General features: G+C 43.4%; 1 protein-coding gene across 1 annotated transcript; it reads right to left on the minus strand.

Moving 5' to 3' along the window:
* Positions 1-4,818: 4,818 nt before the first annotated feature.
* On the minus strand, positions 4,819-5,799 carry LOC147678826 (olfactory receptor 11A1-like). The gene has a single exon (XM_086945746.1). The coding sequence runs from the start codon at positions 5,797-5,799 to the stop codon at positions 4,819-4,821; it is 981 nt and encodes a 326-aa protein (XP_086801872.1).
* Positions 5,800-25,394: the final 19,595 nt, after the last annotated feature.

Here is a 25,394-nt window from a genome sequence, read left to right on the forward strand (position 1 = left end):
CTTGGGGGCCAATCTCCCTTCCGATTACCACCAGTAAGTCCCACACAGCAGGATTGGTTCTCATAGCAGGCCACGCCCCCTTTGCCCACCACTCTGCAAATGCACTCCCTGGCGTGCTCTTGGATGGGGATTAAAGTCCTCTTCATTGCTGGGGGTCCTTAGGGGCCAACTAGCCTACCTTATGCTTCCAGTATAACCCAGATAGTGGGATTTCTAAGAAGTGGACACAGGCTACGCCCCCTTTCTCCACCACTATGCAAACACAACTCCTGGCACCCTCTTGGTTGGGGGATGAAGTCCCTTTGCCTCCTGAGGGTCCCTAGGGGGCCAACTAGCCCTCTGGTTATCTCTAGTAAGCCCCACACAGGTGGATTTCTGGGAATGATCTGAGACCATGCCCCCTTAGGATTCAAGGGGACTTAGGGCCAGATGTAGGTAGGCGTTTACCGGGTGGTAACGGCCGAATTCGGCCGTTACCGACCGGTAAAAGCAATTTGACATGTAGGTCCCTGTATTTTACAGACTCGGTAAATTTACCGATAGGTATATTTACCGAGTCTGTAAAATACCGAGTCGGTATTTTAACGGAATAGGGAAAATTGACATGTAGGTGGGACTCTTCTGAGTCCCACAAGCATTAAAAAATCGGTATTTTACCATCAAATACTACTTGATGGTAAAATACCGTTTCAGGTGTGCATGCACATGTGTGCATGCACACCTATGCCATATGACAGGCAGACCTGCCCTTAGGGCAGGTATGCCTGCCACATGGCACCCGAGCCTCTTTTGGGGGTGCCAGAGGGTGTCAAAGTGACACCCCCTGCACCCTTGTGGCTATCGGTATTTACCGATGTGGTAAATACCGACCGGTAAATGCCCGTTCATTCCTATGGGCTTCAAAGCCCATAGGAATGCATGGGCATTAACTGGTCGGTATTTACCGCATCGGTAAATACCGACTGTTTCCGATTCGGTAATTGCACATCTGCATTTACCTACATCTCGGTACTTTTATTTTCCGACCTCTGAAATACCGAGTCGGTATGACTCGGTATTTAAGAGGTCGGAAAATAAAATTTACCTACATCTGGCCCTTAATGCCTTAACCCAGAACACACCAGGAGGCACGTTTGCATTGAGGGGGCTGGTCTCTGGTGATATGCCAGCTTCTCTTTTTTCTCATCTTTTTGAAAGGGGGGTTGTGTGGCCCCCCTTCCCTTAACACTTTTTGGGCCCTGGGGACCCTATCCCCCAGGGCCTATGCAAAAAAAAAGGAAGGGGGCCATGAGGCCCTGGAGGGTGGCAGTCACAATGGCCAAGGAGAGCTCCTGGAGGGGGGCTGCTCTGTCCCCCTCCCAACATGTATGTAGCCCCAGGGAGGTGGTGGTCCCGGGGGTCTGCAACAGACCCCCGTAAAAAAATTAGTTACCCGGCGAGGTGGTGGTCCCCGGGTTATTGTGGGGAAGTCCGAGCCCCCCACCACATTTTTAAAGCTAGCCCAAGGGAGGTGGCACAAGGCTCCCCACATTTAATCATTAAAACCCCGGGGAGGTTGTGGTCCCCAGGGTTCGGGGGGCCCATGTGGGGGCCAGCACGGCCCCTGAATCTAGTTACCAGATTGCCCATGGACCAGGCCCACCCGGGGTCCTATTAAAATGAAGCACGTTTTTTATTGTTTTTTATTATAAACATGCTGTTTTTGGCCCTAGTGGTCCCTGTCTCAGGCCTAGGCGGTGAAGGTGTTTCCACCCTGCGCCCTTTTCTTTTTTGTAATTGTTTTTTTATTTTTTTTGCTGTTTTCTTGTGACTCGGTTTTACCAAGTCACAAGATGGCTGCCAACACTTCTTGGTTTGAAGTGTTGACAGCCAGAGACAAACTTGTGATCGGGAGGCTTTGCGGATCTACCACAGCATCTAGACATTCAAAAAAAATATTTTTGAATTTCTCAGAAAGTACTGAATGGATTTACACTATTTAAAAAAAAGAATGCTTTATGAATTAAGAGCTACCTTTTTGCCTAAGTTGGTGTAATTCCATTCAGCAGTTCATGCTGTAGCCTGTTTCAAAATTTCCTATCGAAATTAAAATAAAGAAGACGTGTTTTGGGACACCCATTTTTTCTTGGCCCCTGCTTAAGGAATCACCCCAAAACTTTAATGACAGGAGCTGACCGGAGTGCCCCATTAGTTTTGAAAATGCCGCGAACATTCGTCAAATGGCGCCAAAACTATTGGCAAATCAAAAAACGCTTTTCGTATGGAAACTGGGTCCTAACTATAACTACCTACTGGTGACCGCCAGTAGATAACAAATATAATATTATATATTGGCTCACTCACCAATTACTGGTGAATTCAGTGATTTGATGGATTTGACTCATTTCAACACCAAAGTTGTAAATCTCTTTATTTGGTTAAAATATAAACATAAAAGATATGCATGATCCAAGAAAACATAAAAAATATCCCATAAAACAAATATCCAAAACAAAATATTTGTGACAAAAATATGAACATATCTAAAACATGTACATGGATAATTATTACAGTACTTTTCACTTTAGTTGTTTTTAGTCACATTTTGTATAATGCATGCACAAGACCCAGAAACATCAGAGTGCTTTGCATGTGGGCTAATGCTGTTAGATATGTATGGTAGGGAGGAGGAAGGGGAAACAAGGGGGAGATTTGTTGACAGAGGACTCATATATAAATTTGATAACTTTTTTAAAGCCACGTCTGTCCAACTTTTCTTGCTGAGGTGCTAGTTTGGCCTTTGCGTTTAAATGGTTCTTGCTGTGGTGCTGGCTCAGTCTGGCAGTTGAAGAGTATGCTTTTCAGTTCTTTATTTAAAGGTTTGTGTGTGAGGATCTTATGTTGGGCGGTAAGGAGTTCCATATTCTTGGGGTGCACCTGAGAAGGACTGTTTCATCAATCTAGCATTATTCCTTCTGGTAGGGAGTTCCAGTAGCATGGAGCCGGTGCATCTTGTAAAGCTTAACAAAGTATCCTAGAAGATGCATCAGGATGTGATATTGGACTGCTTGCTAATCTCCTGTATAGGCAGGGATTCATGAGCGGGTGGCCTGTCAAACTGTTGACTGAACGACATGGACTATAAAAAGGAGATTGAAAATATTGACATGCAAACTATCTACCATACATAAATATGTCCATAAAAAAAATCAAAGTACACCTAAACCAAACATCAAGATCTTGCTTCTAAATATGTTAATACTGGAGTTAGAATAATAAATTAGTGCAGACCTACAATAGGTAGTATGTGTGTGAGTTTATCATGATTGAGAGTTCAAAGCTCATAAAAATGTCTGTCCAGGCACATTTGTATATAGTGAATAGGTGTTTGCCACCTATATTCTACAGGCACTATTTTAAATCTCTATTTTAATAAGAAAAATCTTGAATGTGGTTAACAAATAATAATAAAAAATGGCCAATGAAGGTAAGTGTTTCAGTCTGCTTAGGAATGCCATAGAGGGAACGGTGTATGTGTGCGCATGATGGAATCCAAATACGATTTTACGTGCAACGAAGTGAAAAGCCCAGTGATGAATAAGGAATAGTTTTACTGAAAAATATGTTTCTAAAATATGCTTCTAATCAGATACCAAAAAATGAAACTTTTGTAGAACTGTTGTTAGGTACACCAGGGCCCGCTCAAAGTTTCCATTTTAGTTTCACATTTTAACTTGACATCATTTTCTAATGGTGACTCTTTACATATTTTACACTTAGACAATAGTGTACTGAGAACCTATTATACCTGCAATTCATTTATTAGCAAGCCTTATTTTCATGTTATTCGTAAATCCGCCCAAAGCTAGGCCCATAGAAGGTGGTGTCCTTGTATTTGGTTGTCCAGTTGGAGACAGCTCTAAGGCTCCAGACAAACCACTGCATCAGTGCTACACCTTTGACACAGTGCGCTTGGAATGATGCTTTTATTATATAAACAGCCTCTGTGCTACATTGGGCAGAGGATCACTTCTGCTGGGATAGTCATGAAACTTGACACACTGTGACTGAGATGCAGTCCTGCTGACTCTGACCTCTATCCTGCAAAGGACGATAGCCTGTTCTGCACAGGCTGACTTCCTGTCACATCATACTCAGGTACAGGGTTAAGGCTAACCCAATGTATCTGGCAGAGGGGGCTTCCACTATGCTCTCATTAGTATAGTTAGCGTTAGATAGGAGTCTAATCATATAGTAATGTTATAATGCTTGAACTTTTTATCATTTTCTTCATTATTCTAAAGCTGGCTACAATGCTTTGTTTCTTCTGCCTAATGATTGCAGATCACTCTTTCTATGCAAGAATACAACTATTTCAATAAATGTTTGAAGAGCCATAGTCATACCTTTCTTGTGTTTACTTTGGGTACGTAAACGTAACAACAATAGGGTATATCTGTTGCCACGATTTCCTTGAGGAATAAGGAGTGGTCTTGTTCAAGGTTGGTTATACCATCCGGTACCCTGGTAAGGTTAGGGGTTCAGAAAGGGCACTGGGAGCGAGCTAGGAACCAGGCTAACATTTCCGGATGAAGCTTACGTTGTCTAGATACACAGTCCTACTTAATTCATAGGAACCATACAACATAACTAGGTGCATAAATGCAACCGATATTCAAATCATAAACTTTTGAATTCTGCAAATACAAAGGATTTCATAATTAAGAAACGTGTTACATTTTATAAGGAATACAGGGTAGAGGCACCTTGGAATTCCACACTGATTGGATGATTTGTCTTTGAATATTCATGAACTGGGTTTCAATGTTCTATGCTCTTTCATGTCTTTCTTTTATTTAGTTTGCCTCCTCCATCACCTTGTTTCCTAGAGATGGTTCTGAAAGTGTGTCTTAAGCCCTCCCTGATCTCCTTGTTCCTCAGGGTGTAAATAATGGGGTTAAACAGTGGTGTGGCCACGGTGTAGAGCAAGGAAAGGGCTTTGTTGAGAGTCAGAGAGTTGCCGGTTGATGGGGCCACATAAAGGGCGATCAGCGTCCCAAAGTACATGGCCACCACCAGCAGGTGGGAGCTGCAGGTGGAGAAGGCCTTCTGTCTGCCCGTGGCCAAGGGAATTTTCAAGATGGTGGAGATAATACACACATAGGAAGTAACGATTAAGAAACAAGGAATTAGTGTTACTGTGAACGATGCAACAAGGCGAAACATCTCAGGCAGGGAGACATCTGAGCAGGCTGCTTTTAGAAGAGGCACAAAATCACAGATGAAATGGTCAATCCGAGGCTGAGCCGGGAAATTTAGCTGGTAAATCAGAAGGCTTATGATCATCGCAGCTAGAAACCCAGATGTCCAGATGCACAGGACTAGCTTAAGGCAAACTGTTCCGCTCATGAGAGAGCCGTAATGCAATGGATAACAAATAGCTAAATATCGGTCGTAAGCCATGAGTGTCAGGAGCACGCACTCGGTGCAAGTGAGCCAGCCTAGGGCATGCAGCTGGACCACACAGCCGGAGAGCGAGACCGTGATGGTGCTGGATAGAAACCCACCCAGCATGGTGGGAGCGGTGTTTGTCGTGAAGCAGATTTCCAAAGAGGATAAATTGCCCAAGAGAAAGTACATCGGAGAGTGGAGGGTGTTACTAGCAGCAACTGTGGTAAGAATTAGTGTGTTCCCTACCACCGTGGCAAGGTAGATGGATGAGAAGAGTAGGAAAAGGAAAAACTTCAGCTCCGGCTGAATCTGGAAACCAAGGACCAGGAATCTTGGGGCATCGGTTGTATTTTCTGAACAGATGTTCATGTTGTGTGCATCATCTAAGAAAAGAATAAACTATATATTAGATTTCTATTAATTCAATATTTGAAACAAATCATGAACATTCTAATTATTTTTCCAATGTGTAGTGTTTAAGAGCCTTCATGATTCGCACAAAGACTATTCAAATGTTTCAAAGGCCAGAAGGCATTTGCTTCTCTTTCTCTTTCAGGACATGTATAAACATATCAGACTGTCAAGAGATATGAAGAGGTCAGATTGTTTCCCTCTCTTGACAGACTGCATTTTGGAGAAGCATTGATACATAGTGTGCATGATTTTATTATATTGATATGACACACTTTTTATACAAGCCATAGTTTCACATATCTCAAGAAGAACCCATGATAAAAAATCTTCTTCAACTGACAAACCAGTCAATAAATCAGTGAAGCCTCTGCTTGCCTCTGGCATTTACACAGCACCTTCATTGATGTGCCTTCCCTACTCTCTGTGAGCCAGATATCTCACAGTATGGGTCCAATTCTCCCTCTAATTGAAGGCCTAACAATCCACTTATAGGCAAAACTTTCCTTTTTCTTGCCCCGCTTCTCGGGTTAATGTAACAGTCTCCTGCCTATTCTGCCCCATATAGAATTACTTGCTCAGGCCTCACTTCTTCACATACTAAAAAACATGATCAGGAAAAGTTATTCCTGTTCCTAATTTCTGAGGATGTTTTCTTAATAGAATGCATCTTTGGCACCTAAACATTTACTTCATTAATGAGTAAGTAACCTAGGGAGACAGAGGAAATCCATCCATCTGAAAGCCCAGAAACTGAAAATCTAACACCCTTTACCTCCACCCTGACGTCCCACCATTCTAATGGTGGGAGGAGACATTAAATGCATCTCCTGTCTGCACCTTGCTCCTGTAAAGCAGATTTATCCAGCTTAATTGTACTGATGGCTATATCTGGCAACCATATATTTAACAAGATATAGAGAGCAAAGGGATTTTTATCCACTCAAGTGGACGGAAGGGTACTCCCAGTCCCCTGGTTTACTAGTTCTATAACAAATAGGAGGAGTACCACCAAAGATGAGGCTATACAGCCAGTATCGGTGGAATGAGACCGTGATTTGTAAGAAGAAGTCCTTCTTTGTTTTTTAAGGAACCCCTCACTCACCGACCTGGTCGGTGACATGCTTCATCATCGGGGCCACCTTGACAGCCGAGTGCCGTCAAGGTGTGCTGCGACACCTGAAAATACAGTGGAGCGGGTATGTGAGTGATGAATGTGAAAAAAAGGTCAGTGGGTTAAAAATTGTCCTGGTATGACTTAATATTATTTATTGTAAGGCTACTGGACAATGTTAAAAATAGTGTGTGTGGATACAGTAAAGGCGTTAATAGGACCTAGTGTATCTGAATTTATGTGATAGGTCGACATGTTTCAAACCATAGGTGGGAGTTACCGGTTACACGGAGGGGCGGACTAGGTGAGAAGTCACTCGTTAAGCCAGAAAACTAATACGTTCTTTTAAGCTTTGCTGCCTCCCCTCAATTCCCGTGCAGCAAGCATTTCTCCACTGAGAAGTTTTTGCCATTTTCAGTAACCATACTTGGTTGCAAGTTTTTTTACCCATTTAGCAAATTGCTAAATAGGTTGCTGAGAGGGTTGCAGGTATGGCAGGGCGTTAGTGTACCCTGACCACCCAACTCCTTTCATTTTTATGGTCCTGAAGAAAAACTTTACTGTATCCACACACACTATTTTTAACATTGTCCAGTAGCCTTACAATAAATAATATTAAGTCATACCAGGACAATTTTTAACCCACTGACCTTTTTTTCACATTCATCACTCACATACCCGCTCCACTGTATTTTCAGGTGTCGCAGCACACCTTGACGGCACTCGGCTGTCAAGGTGGCCCCGATGATGAAGCATGTCACCGACCAGGTCGGTGAGTGAGGGGTTCCTTAAAAAACAAAGAAGGACTTCTTCTTACAAATCACGGTCTCATTCCACCGATACTGGCTGTATAGCCTCATCTTTGGTGGTACTCCTCCTATTTGTTATAGAACTATATCTGGCAACCTTCACAGGATCATATTCCTCTTTGTGTATCGATACAATTTCTGGTTGTCCCCTTCGCAGCTTTAATTCTAATAACAGAAGCACCAGTGATAAATCCCCTTTGCAGACCAATAAGTGCTGAACTTCTGAAAGGTGACTACCAGCTGCCTTCCAAATAACCTCTCACTTATCTGTACTTTGACCAGCTCCAGGAAAGAGTGGCCTGGGATTCACTGCTTCTTCACTGCTTGACTGCCCACCTGTGTGTCTATGATCGAGGGGAGGTAACATATGCTCATTCAAGTAATTACATTATGTTACCATCCCTGAAGAGGTTAGAATTTCTCTGCCTGACAACCTTTGACCCAGTGTTTATAAGTTTGACCTCCTCATCCCACTCCAGGTCCCTTCTTTGCTTCCACTTGGCTTTAACAAATGTGCATTATATTGTGTTGAGCTTTCACAAACTCCTTTCAAAACATTGTACTTCTCTTGCCAGCTGACAGCATCCTCCCATTCAGGTCCTCTGTTCCCTTTGTTAATATTCTTCTTCCAGTCTAAAAAGGCACTAACTTGAATCAAAAGAAATTTGGAAAAGACTTAATGAGCATTTGTCTCCTTCTTCATTGTCAATTATTTTTAATCCTGAATAAATATTCAATACCTAATTCACATCTCCCCTTCCATCCTACTTGCTACCTCTGACCCTCTGCATGATCTCTGGGAAGACCAGCTTTTAGCCTCTATAGGTGTCTTCTTGATTCCATCAGTGGCTCCTGCGATGACCCCATCATAAGCCTTCTTCTGCCCTCTTCTCCGGCCCTTCTTCTGCCACCTCCTCTTCATTTAACTTCTCCTCTGATGCTGAAAGACAAACACATTCATGAGTGACAGAGTTATCATCATAAAAAAAGCGTAATGTCTTCTTCACAGCTGCAATCAATGCTCTCCCCTGCCCCAGGACCCTACATCAGTATTCCTTTCCACATAGCATTGGTCTGTAACAGAAGATGGCAGGACTTCAGAATTTTCCATACCCGCACATCCCTGGTGGACTGTTTACACATTTGAACTATCTTTTTCCTGCTCTCCTCATCGGAGAAATCTCTTCAGTTTTCCAAGCATTATCTACATTTATGTTACTACTAAGATGACTTGGCAGAGATGTTGATTTTTTGTGTCCCCTCCCCCTAGAAACTGTCCTCAGTTTTGCAAACTAGTTGCCTTGTATATGGTGAAGCCGGACTCCATATGGGGACCCTCCATCCACCTGAGTTCCAATACCAAATTCTCAATGGATCTTGATCAAAATAACCAGGTACTTTCCCCATCACAAACATTAGCATACTACCTTTAGGACATTGACTGTTGTGTGTTGAGAAATCAAAAAACTGGGCAAGACAGCACTTATCAACTGTGTGCCCTTTCTTCTTGTATCCTTCCTGACGCTCCCTATGTGCGGATAGAGTCTACTCCCTGAGCCTTTGCCTTCATTATTGCTCAGATGAATGAAGTAGGATTCAGTGTATAAAGCACTGATGTAAGATTATATTGCAAAATCAAATTCTTGATCATTCCTCCTCAAATATTGAAAAAGAAACTATCAATTCCATCATTTCCTTGGTCCATCTCTGACAGGTAATCATCAATCATTTCATGTTAGTGCACCTGTCTTTATTAGCTTCTAACCATTGTGCTCCTCCCGTCCAGGTATCTATGTAGTTATTTTTCAACTACCATGCAGGCTGTCTTCTTGTTTTACTTAGTTCCAGACAAGCATGTATGCAGGGTTGGTTACCTTGTCTTTCTTCACTCCACGTCTCTTTGCCTCTTCTTCTCGGCAGTGTCAAACATGGCTACACTACTACCAATACTACTACTATTACAAATACTACATGTACTTTTTGTACTACCACTACTACTACCAATAATATTACTACTATTACTACAATTACCAATACTATCACAGCTACCACTACCAATACTGCCATCAATTGTACTACTATTATTGTTATTGGCGGTTTGCCTCCTCCTTTTTTCTGTTTCATTAATATTTATTACAATTTATTACAACTACAGCTACTAATAGCAATACTACTACTTCTACCAATACTATTACTACTACCATTACTACTACTCCCAATAATAATACTACCACAACTACCAATACTACTACTACTGCTATTCTAAGTATTAACATTATTACTAGTACTACTGCTAATACTACTACTACTAATAATAATAATAATCATGATACACAAATGCAGCTTTGAGCCTGTATTCATTCTGCACCAACTCCACCACCTTGAGTGACAACCTCGCCAACCTCGGATTCAGCCAGCTTGTCACAACACCCACCTACTCTACCTGCCATACCCTTAACCCGATCTTCTCTGCAAGCTCCCACATCTCCTTCAGCCACACCACCGAACTCCACTGGACCGACCATAGCTGTATCCACTTCACCTTCTGGAAATGCACCACGCACCACCGCACCCAACAGATCCCATGCCGCGGAAGGAGCAAAGTCACCGAAGACCAACTGACCATCACCCTAGCCTGGAGCCCACCCGACGACGCCACCGACCCCGACACCGCCACCGGCAACCTCAGACAGAGGATCAACAACGACTGCGCCAACACTCTCACCCCATTCAAGAAACCCTCCAACAGACACATCAACAAGAAAGCCAGCTGACCCTCCAGGCCTCCAAGCAAACCTGCCAAAAACTAGAGAAGAAATGGCACCGTGAACAGACACTGGACAGTTACGCAGCCCACAAGAACGCCACCTGCAGACACCATCACCTTATCAGATCCGCCAAAAGAGCCTCCTTCAAAGGCCGCCTAGACAACAACGCACACAACAGCAAAGAGCTCTTCAACATTGTGAAGGAACTCTCCAACCCCAGCTCCAACACCAAAGACATCCAACCTTCGCAAGACCAGTGCAACTCCCTTGCTGCTTTCACAAGATCGCAGACATCCACAACAGCTTCAATGCCACGACCACCCCGACAACGACCAAGACTTCCGCCCCCACAACCGCCATACGCGCCGACCCCCTGCACTCCTGGACCAGCATAGGCATGGACAACACCATCAAAATCATGAGCACCATCCACTCCGGCAGACCAATGCCCACACCACATCTTCAACAAAGCCAGCTCCACCACCGCACCCCATCTCCCCAAGGCCATCAACATCTCCTTTGAGACAGCATCCTTCCCGTAGAGCTGGAAGCACGCCGAGATCAACACCTTACTCAAAAAACCCAAGGTTGACCCTAAGGCCTCAAGAACTTCCGGTCCATCTCCCTGCTTCTGTTCCCGGTAAAGGTTATCGAGAAGACCGTCAACAGACAACTGACCCGCTACCTCAAGGAGAACAGCATCCCGGAAACATCCTAGTCCAGGTTCCACAGCAACCACAGCACTGAAACTGCCCTCATCGCCACCACCGACGACATTAGCGCCCTGCTTGACAACGGCAAAGCCATGGCCCTCATCCTCCTGGACCTGTCAGCCTCCTTCGACACTGTCTGCCACCACACCCTACACACATGCCTTCATGACGCTGGGATCCGAGACAAGGCTTTGAAATGGACCACCTCCTTCCCCTCCGGCAGAACCCAGAGCGTCCACCTCCCCCTTTCTGTCCCGAAGCCACTGTGATCATATGCAGCATCCCCCAGGGCTCATCCCTCAGCCTGACATTGTGCAACATCTACATGGCACCTATCGCCCACTTCACCCGACTGCACGACCTCCTACGCTGATGACACCCAGCTGATCCTTTCCCTCACCAAGGACCCCCTCACCACCAAAACCAACCTCCACGTAGCGATGAAAGCCATCGCCGAGTGGTTAAAGAACAGCCGCCTGAAGCTGAACTCAGACAAGACAGAAGTCCTCATCCTCGGCTCCACTCCCTCGGCCTGGGACGACTCCTGGTGGCCAACCGCACTGGGAACAGCCCCTACACCCACCGACCACGCATGCAACCTGGGGTTCATCCTCGACTCTACTCTCTCAATGACAAAGCAACTCAACGCCATCTCGTCCTCCTGCTTCAACACCCTCCGCATGCTCCACAAGATCTACAGGTGGATCCCCACCGAAAAATGAAGAACGGTCACCCAGGCCCTCCTCAGCAGCAGGTTGGACTACGGAAACTCCCTCTATGCAGGAGCCACGACCAAACTCCTGAAACAACTGCAACGCACACAGAACTCCTAGGCACGCGTGATCCTCAACATCCCTTGACGTAGCCACATCACACCCCACCTGAGAGACCTGCACAGGCACCCCATCAAGAAGAGGCTCACCTTCAAGCTCCTCACCCATCCACACAAGACACTCCACAACACCGGACCGGCATACCTCAACAGACAACTCACCATCTACACCCCCAACCGCCAGCTCCGCTCTGCTGACCTCGCCCTTGCCACCATCCCCCGTATCCGAAGAGCGACCTCTGGCAGAAGATCGTTCTCCCACCTTGCTACCAAGACCTGGAACACCCTCCCCACCCACCTACAGCAGACCCAAGACCTGCTTACCTTCAGGAGACAGTTCAAGACCTGGCTATTTGAGCAGTAGCAGCTTCCAGCCCAGTGCCTTTAAACCCTCACAGGTGAGTAGTGCTTTACAAATGTCTGATTGATTGATTGATTGATTGATTGCACTCCCTGCTAGTGGGGTGTTAAAGCCGGCCCTGCACTACCACAGCACTTCAACCACATGTCCTCATCATGTCATTTGGTTAGAATCTGGCCATATGTGTAGTTCTTGCTCATACTCACTGCCAGGAGTTCCTGCAGAAGGAGACACTTCTTTGTGAGTTCTAGGCACAGGCCAGGGTGTTATATCCACTCCCAGGGTTGCAGGTGCACACAGCAGTCCCTCCCCTGCTGCAAAGGGAAGAGTGCTGATCGAGGCCACAGGGACCAATTAAAATGTGACTGATGATTGTGATGGGAATAGAGCACAGGCCTGATTGTGTATCATTTAGACAGTTATAGCGTCTGGACCATACAATGAGCAATTATCGCGTTCTGAAGGCTTGCTACTAATAATGCAGTGATGTTGGCATGTCTATGTCTCCAGAGCATGTCACAATCTGTACTCTGCTTCCCGCCCTAGAGAATGTCAAAGAGGTGGAAATCTCAGAGAATCCAACTCTGGGTACCAGGCCTGTCTGAAAGCCCACCCAATGCTTTGAGAGGGGGTGCTTCAAATTACTGTGGTGCTCAACTTGCAAACATAAGAGTTTGCGTATGGTCGGAATTCTGATTTAGGGAATGTTTAACATACCCACTAATCACGGGGTGAGTTATATACCTCACCCTTCATATTTTGACAGCCTAAGTCTGCAAACCTTTAAGAGGGGAAAGGTGCACTATATTCACCATACTGTGTTAAGGATACAAATCTGGGTTTTTCCTCCAAATCTCAGAAAAACAATATTTATGGCACCTGAGAAATAATGTACTATAGGCTCGTGTTAACTAGCACCTTCATTCCAACAAACTCAGAATTAGGGTCACTTTATATCTGTAACGGAGTAACTTTGTCAAGGGTAGGAGTGGGTGAAATTCCATGTATCCCATCAGTTGCTGCTAGACAGCCAGGTGCAGGGAATGGGTCGTACTTGGCTCAGGCTCTGGGATTGCTGCACACTTGTAGCCCTGATGCTTTCAAGTTTGTGTCATGGCACATTTTTGCTACTTTTTTGTGTTCTCCCTACAGAAAGTTTCAGTTTTCTGTCACATACAATACTACATAGGAAGAGCTTTTGAACAGCCCTTCTGGTCATACCTGGATGGTATTCTTGTACATCTCAATTGCTTGCACTTGATTGTATGGCATTTCTCCCTATCTTTGTGCGTCTCCTGACCCTGGACCATTTTTTCCTTACTCTCACTTTTGATTGGCTGAGTTGTAGCTATCCTCCACTGCTGACATCATGCAACTTTTAGTTTTCATTTGGAGTCCATGAAACTGCATTTTCTCTCTGTTTCAAAAACATAGCAAAGCCTCAAATTCACCAGTTATTGGTCAATGAGCTATAATTAGCATCCCCTCTTACACAAATTACATCATCACAACATGTTAAATGAGATCATTGATGACATCCGTGATAAATTAGGGGTGGACGGAGCTTGCAGAGTTACACAGTGACTGATAGTGAGATTAAGTATGGGCGGAAAATTTGTTCTGCTCACGGAATTTGTGGATTTTTGGCAATGTCACAATCCGCGAATCTTGCGAAATTGCCCAAAAATCCGCAATTCGCGAGTTGTCGATTTTTTTTCTTGTTCGCGCTTCAAAAATACAATCTCACACGTGCGACATTGACTTATCATGATTCTGCGTTCGCTGATGAGTTTTCCTCCCTGTTCGTGTTCGCGTACGCTGCGAGATATTGGTAGCTGGCCGAGCGACGCCGCGAACGCAAACACGTCAATGCGACCCGAAACAGGAAATTGCGAAAGTGACCAAGTCATTGTGACCCAAAGCAGGAAATTGCAACGCAAACACGTCATTGCGACCCGAAACAGGAAAAAGTAATCGCAAGCAGGCTGGTTAAGTGGAAACAACATGTTTGCCACCGTTGCGACCACATTTGCAAGTTCTCGTTCCCGAACTGGCAAAAAAATCTCGCGAACTGGCAAAACATTTTTTCCGCAAGCTTGCGGAATTTGGCGGATTTTTGCGAATCGCGATTACGAATTTGCCCGAATTCGCGTATCGCGAATTTGCAAACTCCGCACATGCTTAAGTGAGATGCACAAAGCTTAGAAATTTGACTCACCCACACTCGCCTCCCCAATTGTTTAGGTCTTTCTGGAACCCGTTTGCCTGTAAACAATCACTGGAGCATTGTGTAGCTCTGAAAGAAAAACTGCACCAATGGTTGTACATATGCAGTGTGAGCGGGAAATCCGTTACGCTCGCGGATTTTGCGGATTTTTGGGAAATCCGCGATCCGCGAATTTTGCGGATTTCCCGCAAAATCCGCAAAAAAAAATCCGCGAACGTAACGGGTTCAAAAGTTGAACCCCCACTCATGCAACTATTTTACAATGGCGCCAGCAAGCTGCCAGCGCCGTTGTAAAATAGTTACAAAGTTAGCTTGCACAGGAACCACTAGATAAAACGAAGCAGGTGCTGCTTTATTTTATCTAAGTGCTTCCTGAGCAAGCTAACTTTGTAACTATTTTACAACGGCGCTGGCAGCTTGCTGGCGCCATTGTAAAATAGTTACAGCTCACAGCTCACTCAAGGGACCCCTGCGCCCTTCGGGACGATTGCATAGTAACACACACATGGACGCTCGAACTAGTTGATGCTCAAATTCAGTGACTCATTCATTAGCCCAAAAACAATCGTGAGCGTCGTCGAGGCTGGACAGGTGTGCCTTCTTCCCAAATCTACAGTGGAAAATCAGCTGTGATGCTGGATAGGCTTTGCATCCTTGACTTTCACGAGCGCAATACCCGTGCTGTTCCTGTGACCAGGAGCTTCTTTCTCTTCATCTGCTGAACTGATCTTTCTCTGACCTTTTATTCACACAAGACGAGGCACATACCCTACTGGGCACATTGTGTTCGCACGGGTTTCTGCAAGTTCGCACGCGTTTTGTACAATGTCGCAATTTGCGAAATTGTACAAAACACTCGCAAACTTGCAGAAACCCGTGCGAACATTAAAAAAAAATCCGCAAATTTGCGGGAATTCGCGGATTTTGCCGATTGCGAGTTCGCAAATCCGCAAAATTTGCGAACGCGAGATTCGCAAAATTCGCCCATACCAGTACACAGCCTCCTGGTTGGGGTCTCAGCTCCGAAGACTTGGTGGAAACGAAAGGTACAGTCTCGTCCCATAGTGAGCTCCTGTAGTCTCACCCGCAGACAACACTGGTGCCCACGGAGAGCCTCTATGGGCAGCAGCGGCCGCACAGAAACCCGCACTGGACTCCCATCTGTTGGAAGCTCAGACCCATGGTGGCGTTTTCAATAACCAAGAGGAAGAACTTTGAGCATCTCAACTAGAAGAGAAATGCCTGCCCTGGAACCAAATAACACAGTCAATGCACCACACCAGAACCATAGCCATGGATGGCAGACTGCACCAAGGGTATGACAAAGAAGGAAAAAACTGTTGAAGACAGACCATTTATGGCTATAGAGGAAAGACTAACTCAGGCTCAGGACTATCCTATGAACACATTCTGTGCATGTTTGCGTGATTTCTCTCACATAAATTCAGCAGTTGTGACACTCATATTTTCCTGCATGTATCAGACACAGAACAGGAAAACATCAAATCAATTTCTGATTCATCACAATCAGGGCATTTAGAACAGTTACCAGTTTTATAAGGAGACTGCCCGTTGACTGAATTAAATGTTCCATAACGGAAATCTGTACAAACAAATATGATATATAAAGTGCTTTTGCCATTAAGCATTTTACATTCTTTAAATAATGTTTAAATAGGGGCACACATTTTAAGCATTGAGAAAAACTCACTGGAGGCCTGGTTTAATGCAGACTAAGATGGCCACGCGCTTCTAAATCTACTATGGGGCCTCCGCCAAATGGCTGTTTTCAACTCACTAAGCCGCTGTCTCAGTTGCAAGCCTTTCTTTGTGCTCAGGTGCTAGAGCCTGGCATCCCTACCAAACACTACAAGAGCCGCAGAAGCAGTGCAGGAAAAACAAGGAGGCTGTGGTCACATAAATCAATCAAGGGAGGGGGCAGGGAGCAGTGAGTGGTACCAGCTGTACCTGTGATATATTACATCAGCAGCTGGAGGTGGGGGCAGGTCCAGGCTGCAGAGAGATCAGGACGTGGTGCCCTAATATATACATGTTGCTGCTGACATACTGGGAGTCCTATTATCAAATAGGAAATTAGATGATATTTTATATATTGTTTATATGTATTTTTATATGTACCTTTATAGTTTTTTACCAACTTATGAAAACTGGATAAAAGGAATTTGACTGACTAACTAGGAATTGATACGTTGTGTGGTAAGCAGGAGTGGAGTGATATTGATGGGGTGGGGAAGTTGTGTTTACATCTTACGCTGTTGTGCATTTTTTTTACAGAGGGGAGATGAAGTACGTGTCTTTATGTCTCCTACGTCCCTTCTCAGGTGCAGGCACATGATGGGAGTGATAGAGCGCCATGCTATCTTGAAAATTGTAGGGGTGCATCATATTCACCCGTAGTTAGCACCCGCATATTTAGAGGACCAAGTTATTGTGTGACATTTAACATGTAGTACTTGGCCGAGGATCAGTGCAATATGTAGTTGTGTGCTTATGCTGTTTGAAGGACTAATGTAGTCCTAAACTAGAGAGAATACCTTAAGTAATGCAGAAATATTGCTTTGTGTTTAAAATGTTGCATTAGATTATGAACATGACAAGTTGCACGTTTAAGTTGCCTAGTAAGGACATGCGTGATGCTCTAACACGAATAGAATAATGAAGTGCAAATGATGAAATGTACTGTTAGACTTGATTCATGAAATGTTTATGTTGGAATTTTGAAATGCGTTTAAATGTGCAAAGGCCTAGACATGAAATTGCCAGCAGAGGCCGAATTGTGATTTTCTTAGCATAACCCGAAATGTAGGTTTGAAAGTTTTCCTTGGGAAAAGACTCTGTTCGCAGTTGATTTTCGAATTGTAACTTAGAGCGTGTACAGGATTGTTTCTCATGTATTTCGTTTGCAGGTGCAAGGCCATGTAGCTAGTTAGGTAGAATAATCCAGTGTTTTAGGAGTTAGGTTGGTAGGAGTGAGGACCGAAGGAGTCTACTGGAATGCACAACTGCAACATTTGGCGGAGAAGGTGCCTGGGACCCAAGGACACAGAAACGGTTTTTGGAAGAAGATAGACCGGTGTTGGAAAAGTACAATTGGCTGCACCTGCTCGAAGGGGGTGTGCCATGGGCGTGATCATTGTTTTGGGATTTTGTATTAGGGAAAGTGTCCCGCGGGAGGAGAGGGAGTCGCTATTGGAGTTAGGGTTAGAGGCAGTTGGAGTCCGACTGAGTCCTGTCTAAGGCAGTCGAATTGGAGAGGCAGTTAGACAGGGGTTTCAGTGGGAACTAGGCAGGAGAAGGAAAGGAGCATCTTAGAACGAGCTCAGTAGCTTTGGCTAACTACTGGAGAAGTGAATGTGCTTCTTAAAGAGCCTTCATAGCTGACGCCTTTTTCTCTTGCCTGGGAGGTATGTTAAGTAGGGGTGTGACCTTAGAGTTAGTGTAGGGACAGACTAATCTTTTCTTTCCCTTGGAACAGATGCAGTCGAGACTTCCATTGGGAACTGCTATTGCTGGCCTAATGCTACTTGAATTAACTTTGCTCTTCATCTTGAGACGTCTGAGGCTCCTGTGTAGGATTAGGTTTGTATTAGTGCCAGTTTATTTCTTGAACCTCTTGCCGAGGTGCCTCTATGTTCAGTTGTTTTTGGCTTTGTAATAAATCTTTAAACGTATCTTCGTAGTCAGTGGTCCTTTGGATTGGGATGTATTGAGACACTTGCAATTTGTCACATGTACGAAATTGGAGGCTTCCTTTACACTTCCAAGCAGACAAAAAGGTTCAGTTGACCAGGGATTCCAAGGATTGATAAAGAAAATTCTAAAAGTGAATCCCAGCGTCAACAGGAGTTTGCATGAGGCAGGATGTCAGGCCTCACAGCCGAGGGAGACTGCAGGAAAGCCGGCCTTCCTGGTAGAGTCTGCGTGTTCAGTCATGTGCACGTCATTTTAAAACAGAATACAGCTCCAATCATTAATAATCTATTCTGGCCATGACTCCACCAAACTTCAGCGACCAATCAGTGGGCCGGGAATGGTAAACTCTGCTGTGCTATGCCAGAGGCAACGTTTCTTTCCCCTCAAACTCCTCATTCCAAGTGGACCACAGAGAAAAGAAATGTCACAAGCTCTGCCAGCCACAGCTACTGATGACATCATTGATGACATCACTGATGACATTATCCAACTAAAATGGCAGTGTGCTATACGCTTTGCCCTCTAGAAGGAATTCAGCAAGCTACACCTAGACACAATTGTGTATTTCTTCTTTAGTGCTAATTTGCATAACCTTTCACAACATTTGGGCCATGATGCATTTCAGTGAATTCAACTACATTTAGTAGATATAATTTTTTTTAACAGATATTCAAGTGTGTAAGAAATATTATGTCTCTTTAGTCATTAATGTTGAATTATTTATTCATCTTTTAATACCATTGAAAGAGTGTTCGGTTATATTTTTATTTTTAGTAAAATCAACCTGTTAAGTACCTCATCTTACATATGTATGCTTTATAAACTGATATGACATGTGCAATGAGACACTATGGACAACCTGTCATAGTTTGTTAAAAGACACTACACATATTGTTGAAATGAGCAGAATGGTGCACACTATTAAAACAATGCCTACAATGCTGCTACAAGTTAAACTGTCTTTAACCCCTTCGCTGCGGCCACGATTTTACCGCTGTGCGGTAAACAAAAGAACAGGGCGGGACCGTGACGAACCACAGCCGTCATCAGCACACGCCCACTGTGGGGCGTGGCGGCTGGGGTTCGTCACCAGCATGGGACGGGTTAAAGAGTCAAACCTCTGTTGCTCGAATATGATGTTACCTTAAATAAATGAAAAGACAAGAGGCGTTTGGTTTTATTAAGTGCAGCAGCCTGGAGAGAATCAGCAAGGGCATGTCTGAAGACAGTCTCAAAGTAAAGAAGTTTGGGGGGCACATATATACATTTTGTGGGTACAATAAAACACTGACATTTCTTGAAAGGTATCATGGTAAAAAATACCCAGAACAACGATGAGATAAGGAAGATACAGGTGGCTCTCAACCTCGGGGAGAGCTAGAGTACTCCAGTGTGTGCATGTCCAGATGTCCGGTGTGGTGATCGTGTGATCACCTGGCGCGATGTCCATGTCGTGTCCCGGTTGTGTGAGAGTTCCTAACTGCCTGTGAGATCTAACTTTTGTGGTATTTTAAGAATGGATTACTTTGGCCAAATGAGTTTTATTAGGGACTATCTCCTAGATCCTGTTTGTAAAGTGACTACCTATCTGTGGGATCGATCAGGGTTTTCCCTGGGTGCAGGTTTGTCTTTGGTCTAAGGAAGACTCCTCAAATGAAAGGAGACTATGGGCGCTTGTAGGTCAAGCATGTTAGCACCTTAAAAGTAGTAATTGTAACAAGAAAGTATGCAGTTCCTTTAGACAAAGTCACAAAATGAGAATATATGTTTGGTCAGTCTGAAGTCCACAAGGGGGGAATGGGAGTCTGCCGGCTGTAGTTTGTGTGCCAGCGCAGGGGAATGCACAGAGATACAACATATTGTTGTAAATATGTTACATCCCTCTGCTTTGAAAGTGCCTCAGTGCGGCGCAGCCAAATAGCTAGCGGAATGCACTAAGTCACTTTCATTATAAATCTGCCCCTTAGTGTTTTTGAGTTTGGGTGAGGAGTTGAGCCTGTTATGAGAGGAGAGTGTGGCACTTGTATAGATTGTTGTGAATTTATTGAGTTTATCCTATTGAATATCTGTCTTTGTAGTACTGTTTAAAGTAGCAACACACACAGTTAAAGAGGATGCCCCATGTACACATTGACAACAGAGGCTATTCTCCACACCTGTCCCTGAGCAAATCAATTGTCCCACTGTGTACATCCTGTTCCCCTTCATGTTTTTCATATTTCCCTACCCACCCTCGCTTCAGTGTCAGTAATATTTGTATACTGCTTACTGTATTTGCCCTACCCGCTGTAACTCATATTGGTACTGGTATTGGTGTGTGAATAGTTTCAAGAATGGTAGTCTGTATTTAACACTGGGTGTATGAAAGGGGATATTAGAGTGTGAGGAGGTGCATCGTATTATCACATGAATTATGTAATCAGTGATGTCATCAGTGATGTCAAATGAGATGTCATCAGTAATGCCATTTGAGATGGCATCAGTGATTTCATCAGTGATGTCACTGACCATGTCATGATTATGTAATATGTGACATCATCAGCAGTGGATTGCAGGTGCGCCATATATAGTTAGTTCAACAAACTATATAGGAGCAATTTCAGTGGTTTTTTTATATGTTAATTCCTAACTATATAAGGCCTGAAACCTATGGTTTTTTTCAGTGAATTTCAATGGTTTTTTGTATGTTAATTCCTAACTATATAAGGCCTAAAACCTATGTTTCTTTCAGTGAATATATATATATATATACAATGCCTTTACTTGAACACTCCAAGATGATTATTGATATGATTAATTTATGTTTGAATAACAATGTTTTTCTGTTTTCTAATCAGCTGTTTCAACAAACCAGGGGTGTAGCAATGGGGGCCTGCTTCTCCCCCAGCTATGCCTGCTTACATATGGGGTATTGGGAGGAGCAGGTCCTGGCCATTTACTTTAGTCCCATTATCAACACCATAATAAAGAGGTGGTTAAGATATATTGACGACCTCCTCTTTATTTGGGACGGGTCCACCAGCGAGGTTGCTGAATTTATTGAAAAACTCAATGTAAATAACTTGAACTTGAAGTTTACCGGCAGCATCAGTGCAGAGTCAGTAAGTTTCCTGGATGTTGAAATAGTTGTGGTTGATGATAGATTGGAGACTAAACTCTTCAGGAAACCCACGGCTGGAAATTCCGTGCTACATGCTGCTAGTCAGCATCCAGCACACCTAATACGGAGCATACCCTATGGGGAGATGCTCCGCATTAGGAGAATATGTAGCAGCGACACTGAATGCCACAAGGCTCAAAGAGAATGCCAGACCAGGTTCCTTAGCAGGGGTTACAACATTGACACTCTGACTAGAGCTATCAACAAAGCTAACTCCAAAGACAGACAGCAACTGCTTTTTCCTACAGTGGATAATGTTCCAATTTCAGTATCTGACAATGAGACACAAATTATTTTTGGCTTTAGTACCCAACACAAGGCCATTCACAGGATTGTGAAAAAACAACTGGTCACTCGTAACTAGTGATCCGGTTCTTGGCCACTTAGTGAAGGGTACTCCTAGTATTACCTATAGGAAAGCCAGATCCATGCAGGATAGTCTTGTTTCCAGTAGCCCGGAAAGTAGAACCAATATATCCTGGCTTGATAGCAGTAGGGGCTTTCTGAAATGCTTTGCTTGCAAAGCCTGTAAAAATGGTATAAGCAAGAAAGAATATACAACCCTTTTCAGTATTGACCCCATTCAAATTCGACACAAATTGAATTGCAGAACCGAATATGCCGTATATATTCTGGAATGTCCCTGTGGCCTAAGGTATGCGGGAAGTACCAGGCCTCAGGTGTACAAACGGATTCTGCAACACCTCAGGGCCATTACTAATGCCGACTCAGCTTACCCTCTGGCACGGCATTTTGAGGAGTGTCATGCTAAAAATGCAAGTGGGCTCAAATACTTTGTAATTGACACAGTACCACCTCAGAGAAGGGGTGGGGACCGTGAAGCCCAGCTACGTAAACTTGAGACAAGACATATCATCCTGCTTGACACTAAAATACCAAATGGTCTCAATGCCAGTGAGGATTGTTACACCTACCTATGAAATTGGTAACATAACGGAGAAATTTTGTAAGAAACCATGTATTTAACTTTGTAGTTTAACAGTACATGCCATGAAACAATGAAACAGATGCCTTCCATAGCAAATTTTAGAGCACAATTTATCCCTTTTTTTGTTATCTCACTGGTAGCACTATTATTTATTATACATACACATGTATTTTATTTTATTTTATTTATATACCATTGCTTGTAGACATATTCATGCATTTGATATGACTTGCGTTGTTTTGCACATAACTTATGGTTAAGCCCACTTGGGCTTAATAAACCTCCCGGTCACTCTCGAATATAGTGACGGAATCGGTTTTAGCCTCCCTGTAAATATGTGTTTTAATTGGTTAGATATGTTGATAGTTTATCATAACTGACCTGATATCTTACACACATTTTACCATGGTTTTAGGGAAGCCAAGTCTTTTATCATTGCAATGAATTGGAATATTTATATTTTAAAACATTTTAGAGAATTATTTATTGTGTTTTATTATTATTCTTAATTGCAAACGATAACCAATATTAACCATGTACACTCTAATTATGTGCAATAGTTAATGGCAAGAAAATGTGATTATAACAATTGCCATGTACGTTATTTTGACGTTAAGACAGCATGTTTACAGTATTTTGTCTATGTCTATGCATAACAATGGCACTGTGCACTTTAAATTGATCAGTCCGCCTTCGTGACGTTGTCATGTGATCAAGGCCTCGCCAGGCCGAAACGCGTCATGGCAGAGTGGTGTTGGGTTGAATAACACGCACTAGATACTGGGTTTGCCTCGTCTTTTTCCGAGCCATTGGTTGCTGAGACGACAACGTACCAAATATATATATATATATATATATATATATATATATATATAGCCAGTAGGTAGGTATAGTTAGAACCTAGTTACAATAGGAACAACCGCTTTTGACCTGGCTAAAACTTTGGTATTGTTTGATCAGTCTTCATGAATGTTTTCCACAAAAGTTTCAAGATAGCTCCTGTGTGTCACAAAAAGTTTGGGCGTGATCCGTGCAGCTGGGACAGAGAAAATGGGCACAAAATAAAGGTGTATTTGTAATGTTAATTCCCATAGGAACTTTTAATCACAGCTACAGCCCAAACCGCTGAACTGACTTACACCAAATTTGGCAGGAGGTAGATGTTGGTTCAAAGAAGTGCCCTGTGCCTATTTGGCATACATCAATTCAGTAGCTATTGATACATTTAAGTTAAAAATTATAGTGATATATCTGGTAGTGAATCCTTCACGAAAAAAGATGAGCTTGTCCAGGGAAATCACCACTCTGTTTGTCTTTTAACACTTTCAACCAGGAGGTGTTGGCAGCCATCTTGGTTTTCGGCTTCACCGAGTCCCACCCCTAAAAAGAATAAATAAAGAAAAGAGGACAGGGTAAGAATACCCTGACCCTCAAGCCATGGTCTGTTTTAAAACAAAAATGCAGGGAAATCATGATATTTGCGAATTTGCAGCAAATATTTTTTTCTAAAGCAAGCATGAGCTCCCACGCTTGTTTTTAAATAATCTCCGGGTGGGCCAGGTGTGGTGTTGTCGTGTCATACCTGGAATCAGGAACACTGCTGTGTTCCGGATTCCATGGATGACAGTTACGACCCAGGCTTCATGTATGGACTGACTTTCTCTGCTTAACAATAAATCATCCTCAATCTACATTGCTGTCCTTGGAATCATCATTACTACACTGGCGACGATTGGGCAAGAACTTTTAAACAAGCCTGGAGTCCCTACCTGCATCTTTGTTTTTCGTTAGATGCGGAGGATCACGGACTGTCAAAGAAAGCTGGCGGAGCTGTCTGCGCGGTGTCACAGACCATAACGGGATCTATCAGGTGAAACCGCTACGGTTTTGTACCCATCTGTGACGGATATTTACTATTTTGGGCATTTTCAGGAATCGAATGCTGGTGGATTGAAACTATGCAAGTTTTGTAGTTCGAGCCTGTGCGCATGCGCGTGACATCACAACGTTTACTTCACGCATTTTGACGCATGGCGGCCATCTTTTGGGACACAATTGAATGAAAGGCAATGAGAATTTGGTAATATCGCGTATTAGCCTTTCATCGATCGTTTTGAAATTTTGGATTTGGTATTAACTTCTGGATTTGGTATTATCTCTGCGTGAAAGTTTGATTTTACCTTACAATATATATATAAAAAAATAAATAAAGCAAAACGACCCTATTCAATAAGAAACACTACAATTCACCTACCAAATTATTTTATGTTTTTGCTTTATCAAATTGGAAAGTTTTTCTGCTCCACCTCCATTTCTACCAAATCCAGGTGAACCTATCCTTGAATGGAAAAGATGGAAAGAAGGTTTTCATGCTTACATTGAAGCTATTGGTGGAGATGATTACACCGATAAACGGAAACTGGCTATTTTAAAACACTGTTTAGGTGCTGAAGGAAGACATGTCTTAAGTCATTTACCTTTATCTGCAGGTAGTGTAACATCTTCTGAAGAAGCGATAGATGTTTTCGAGGAAGCGATCAAACAGTTGGATAAACAATATATTAAGAAAGTCAACGTTGTAGTTGCCCGTCATAAATTCTTGAGTAGAGGTCAATTACCAAGTGAATCTGCTGACTCATTTATGAATGACTTGAGAGTTTTGGCATCTAAGTGCGATTATTCAACCTTTCATGATCAAATGTTGCGTGATCAAATGGTCCACAAAATTGCTGATGTCAAGCTTCAAGGAAAACTTTTAGCCACTGAGGATCTGACTTTAGACAAAGCGTTAGATATCGCACATTGTTTTGAGAACATGAAACTTGGTGTGAAGGAACTTGCAGAAAAAAATATTGCTGAAGTCAATGTTGTAAAGAAATCTAACTTTGAGGAAAGATCTTCATTTA

This window comes from Lissotriton vulgaris, chromosome 12 (assembly GCF_964263255.1).
Source record: "Lissotriton vulgaris chromosome 12, aLisVul1.2, whole genome shotgun sequence".
NCBI classification, from domain to species: domain Eukaryota; kingdom Metazoa; phylum Chordata; class Amphibia; order Caudata; family Salamandridae; genus Lissotriton; species Lissotriton vulgaris.

Bases quoted from the DNA above. Each gene is read 5' to 3' on its own strand.
- LOC147678826 (XM_086945746.1), bottom strand. From the start codon at position 5,799: ATGAACATCTGTTCAGAAAATACAACCGATGCCCCAAGATTCCTGGTC.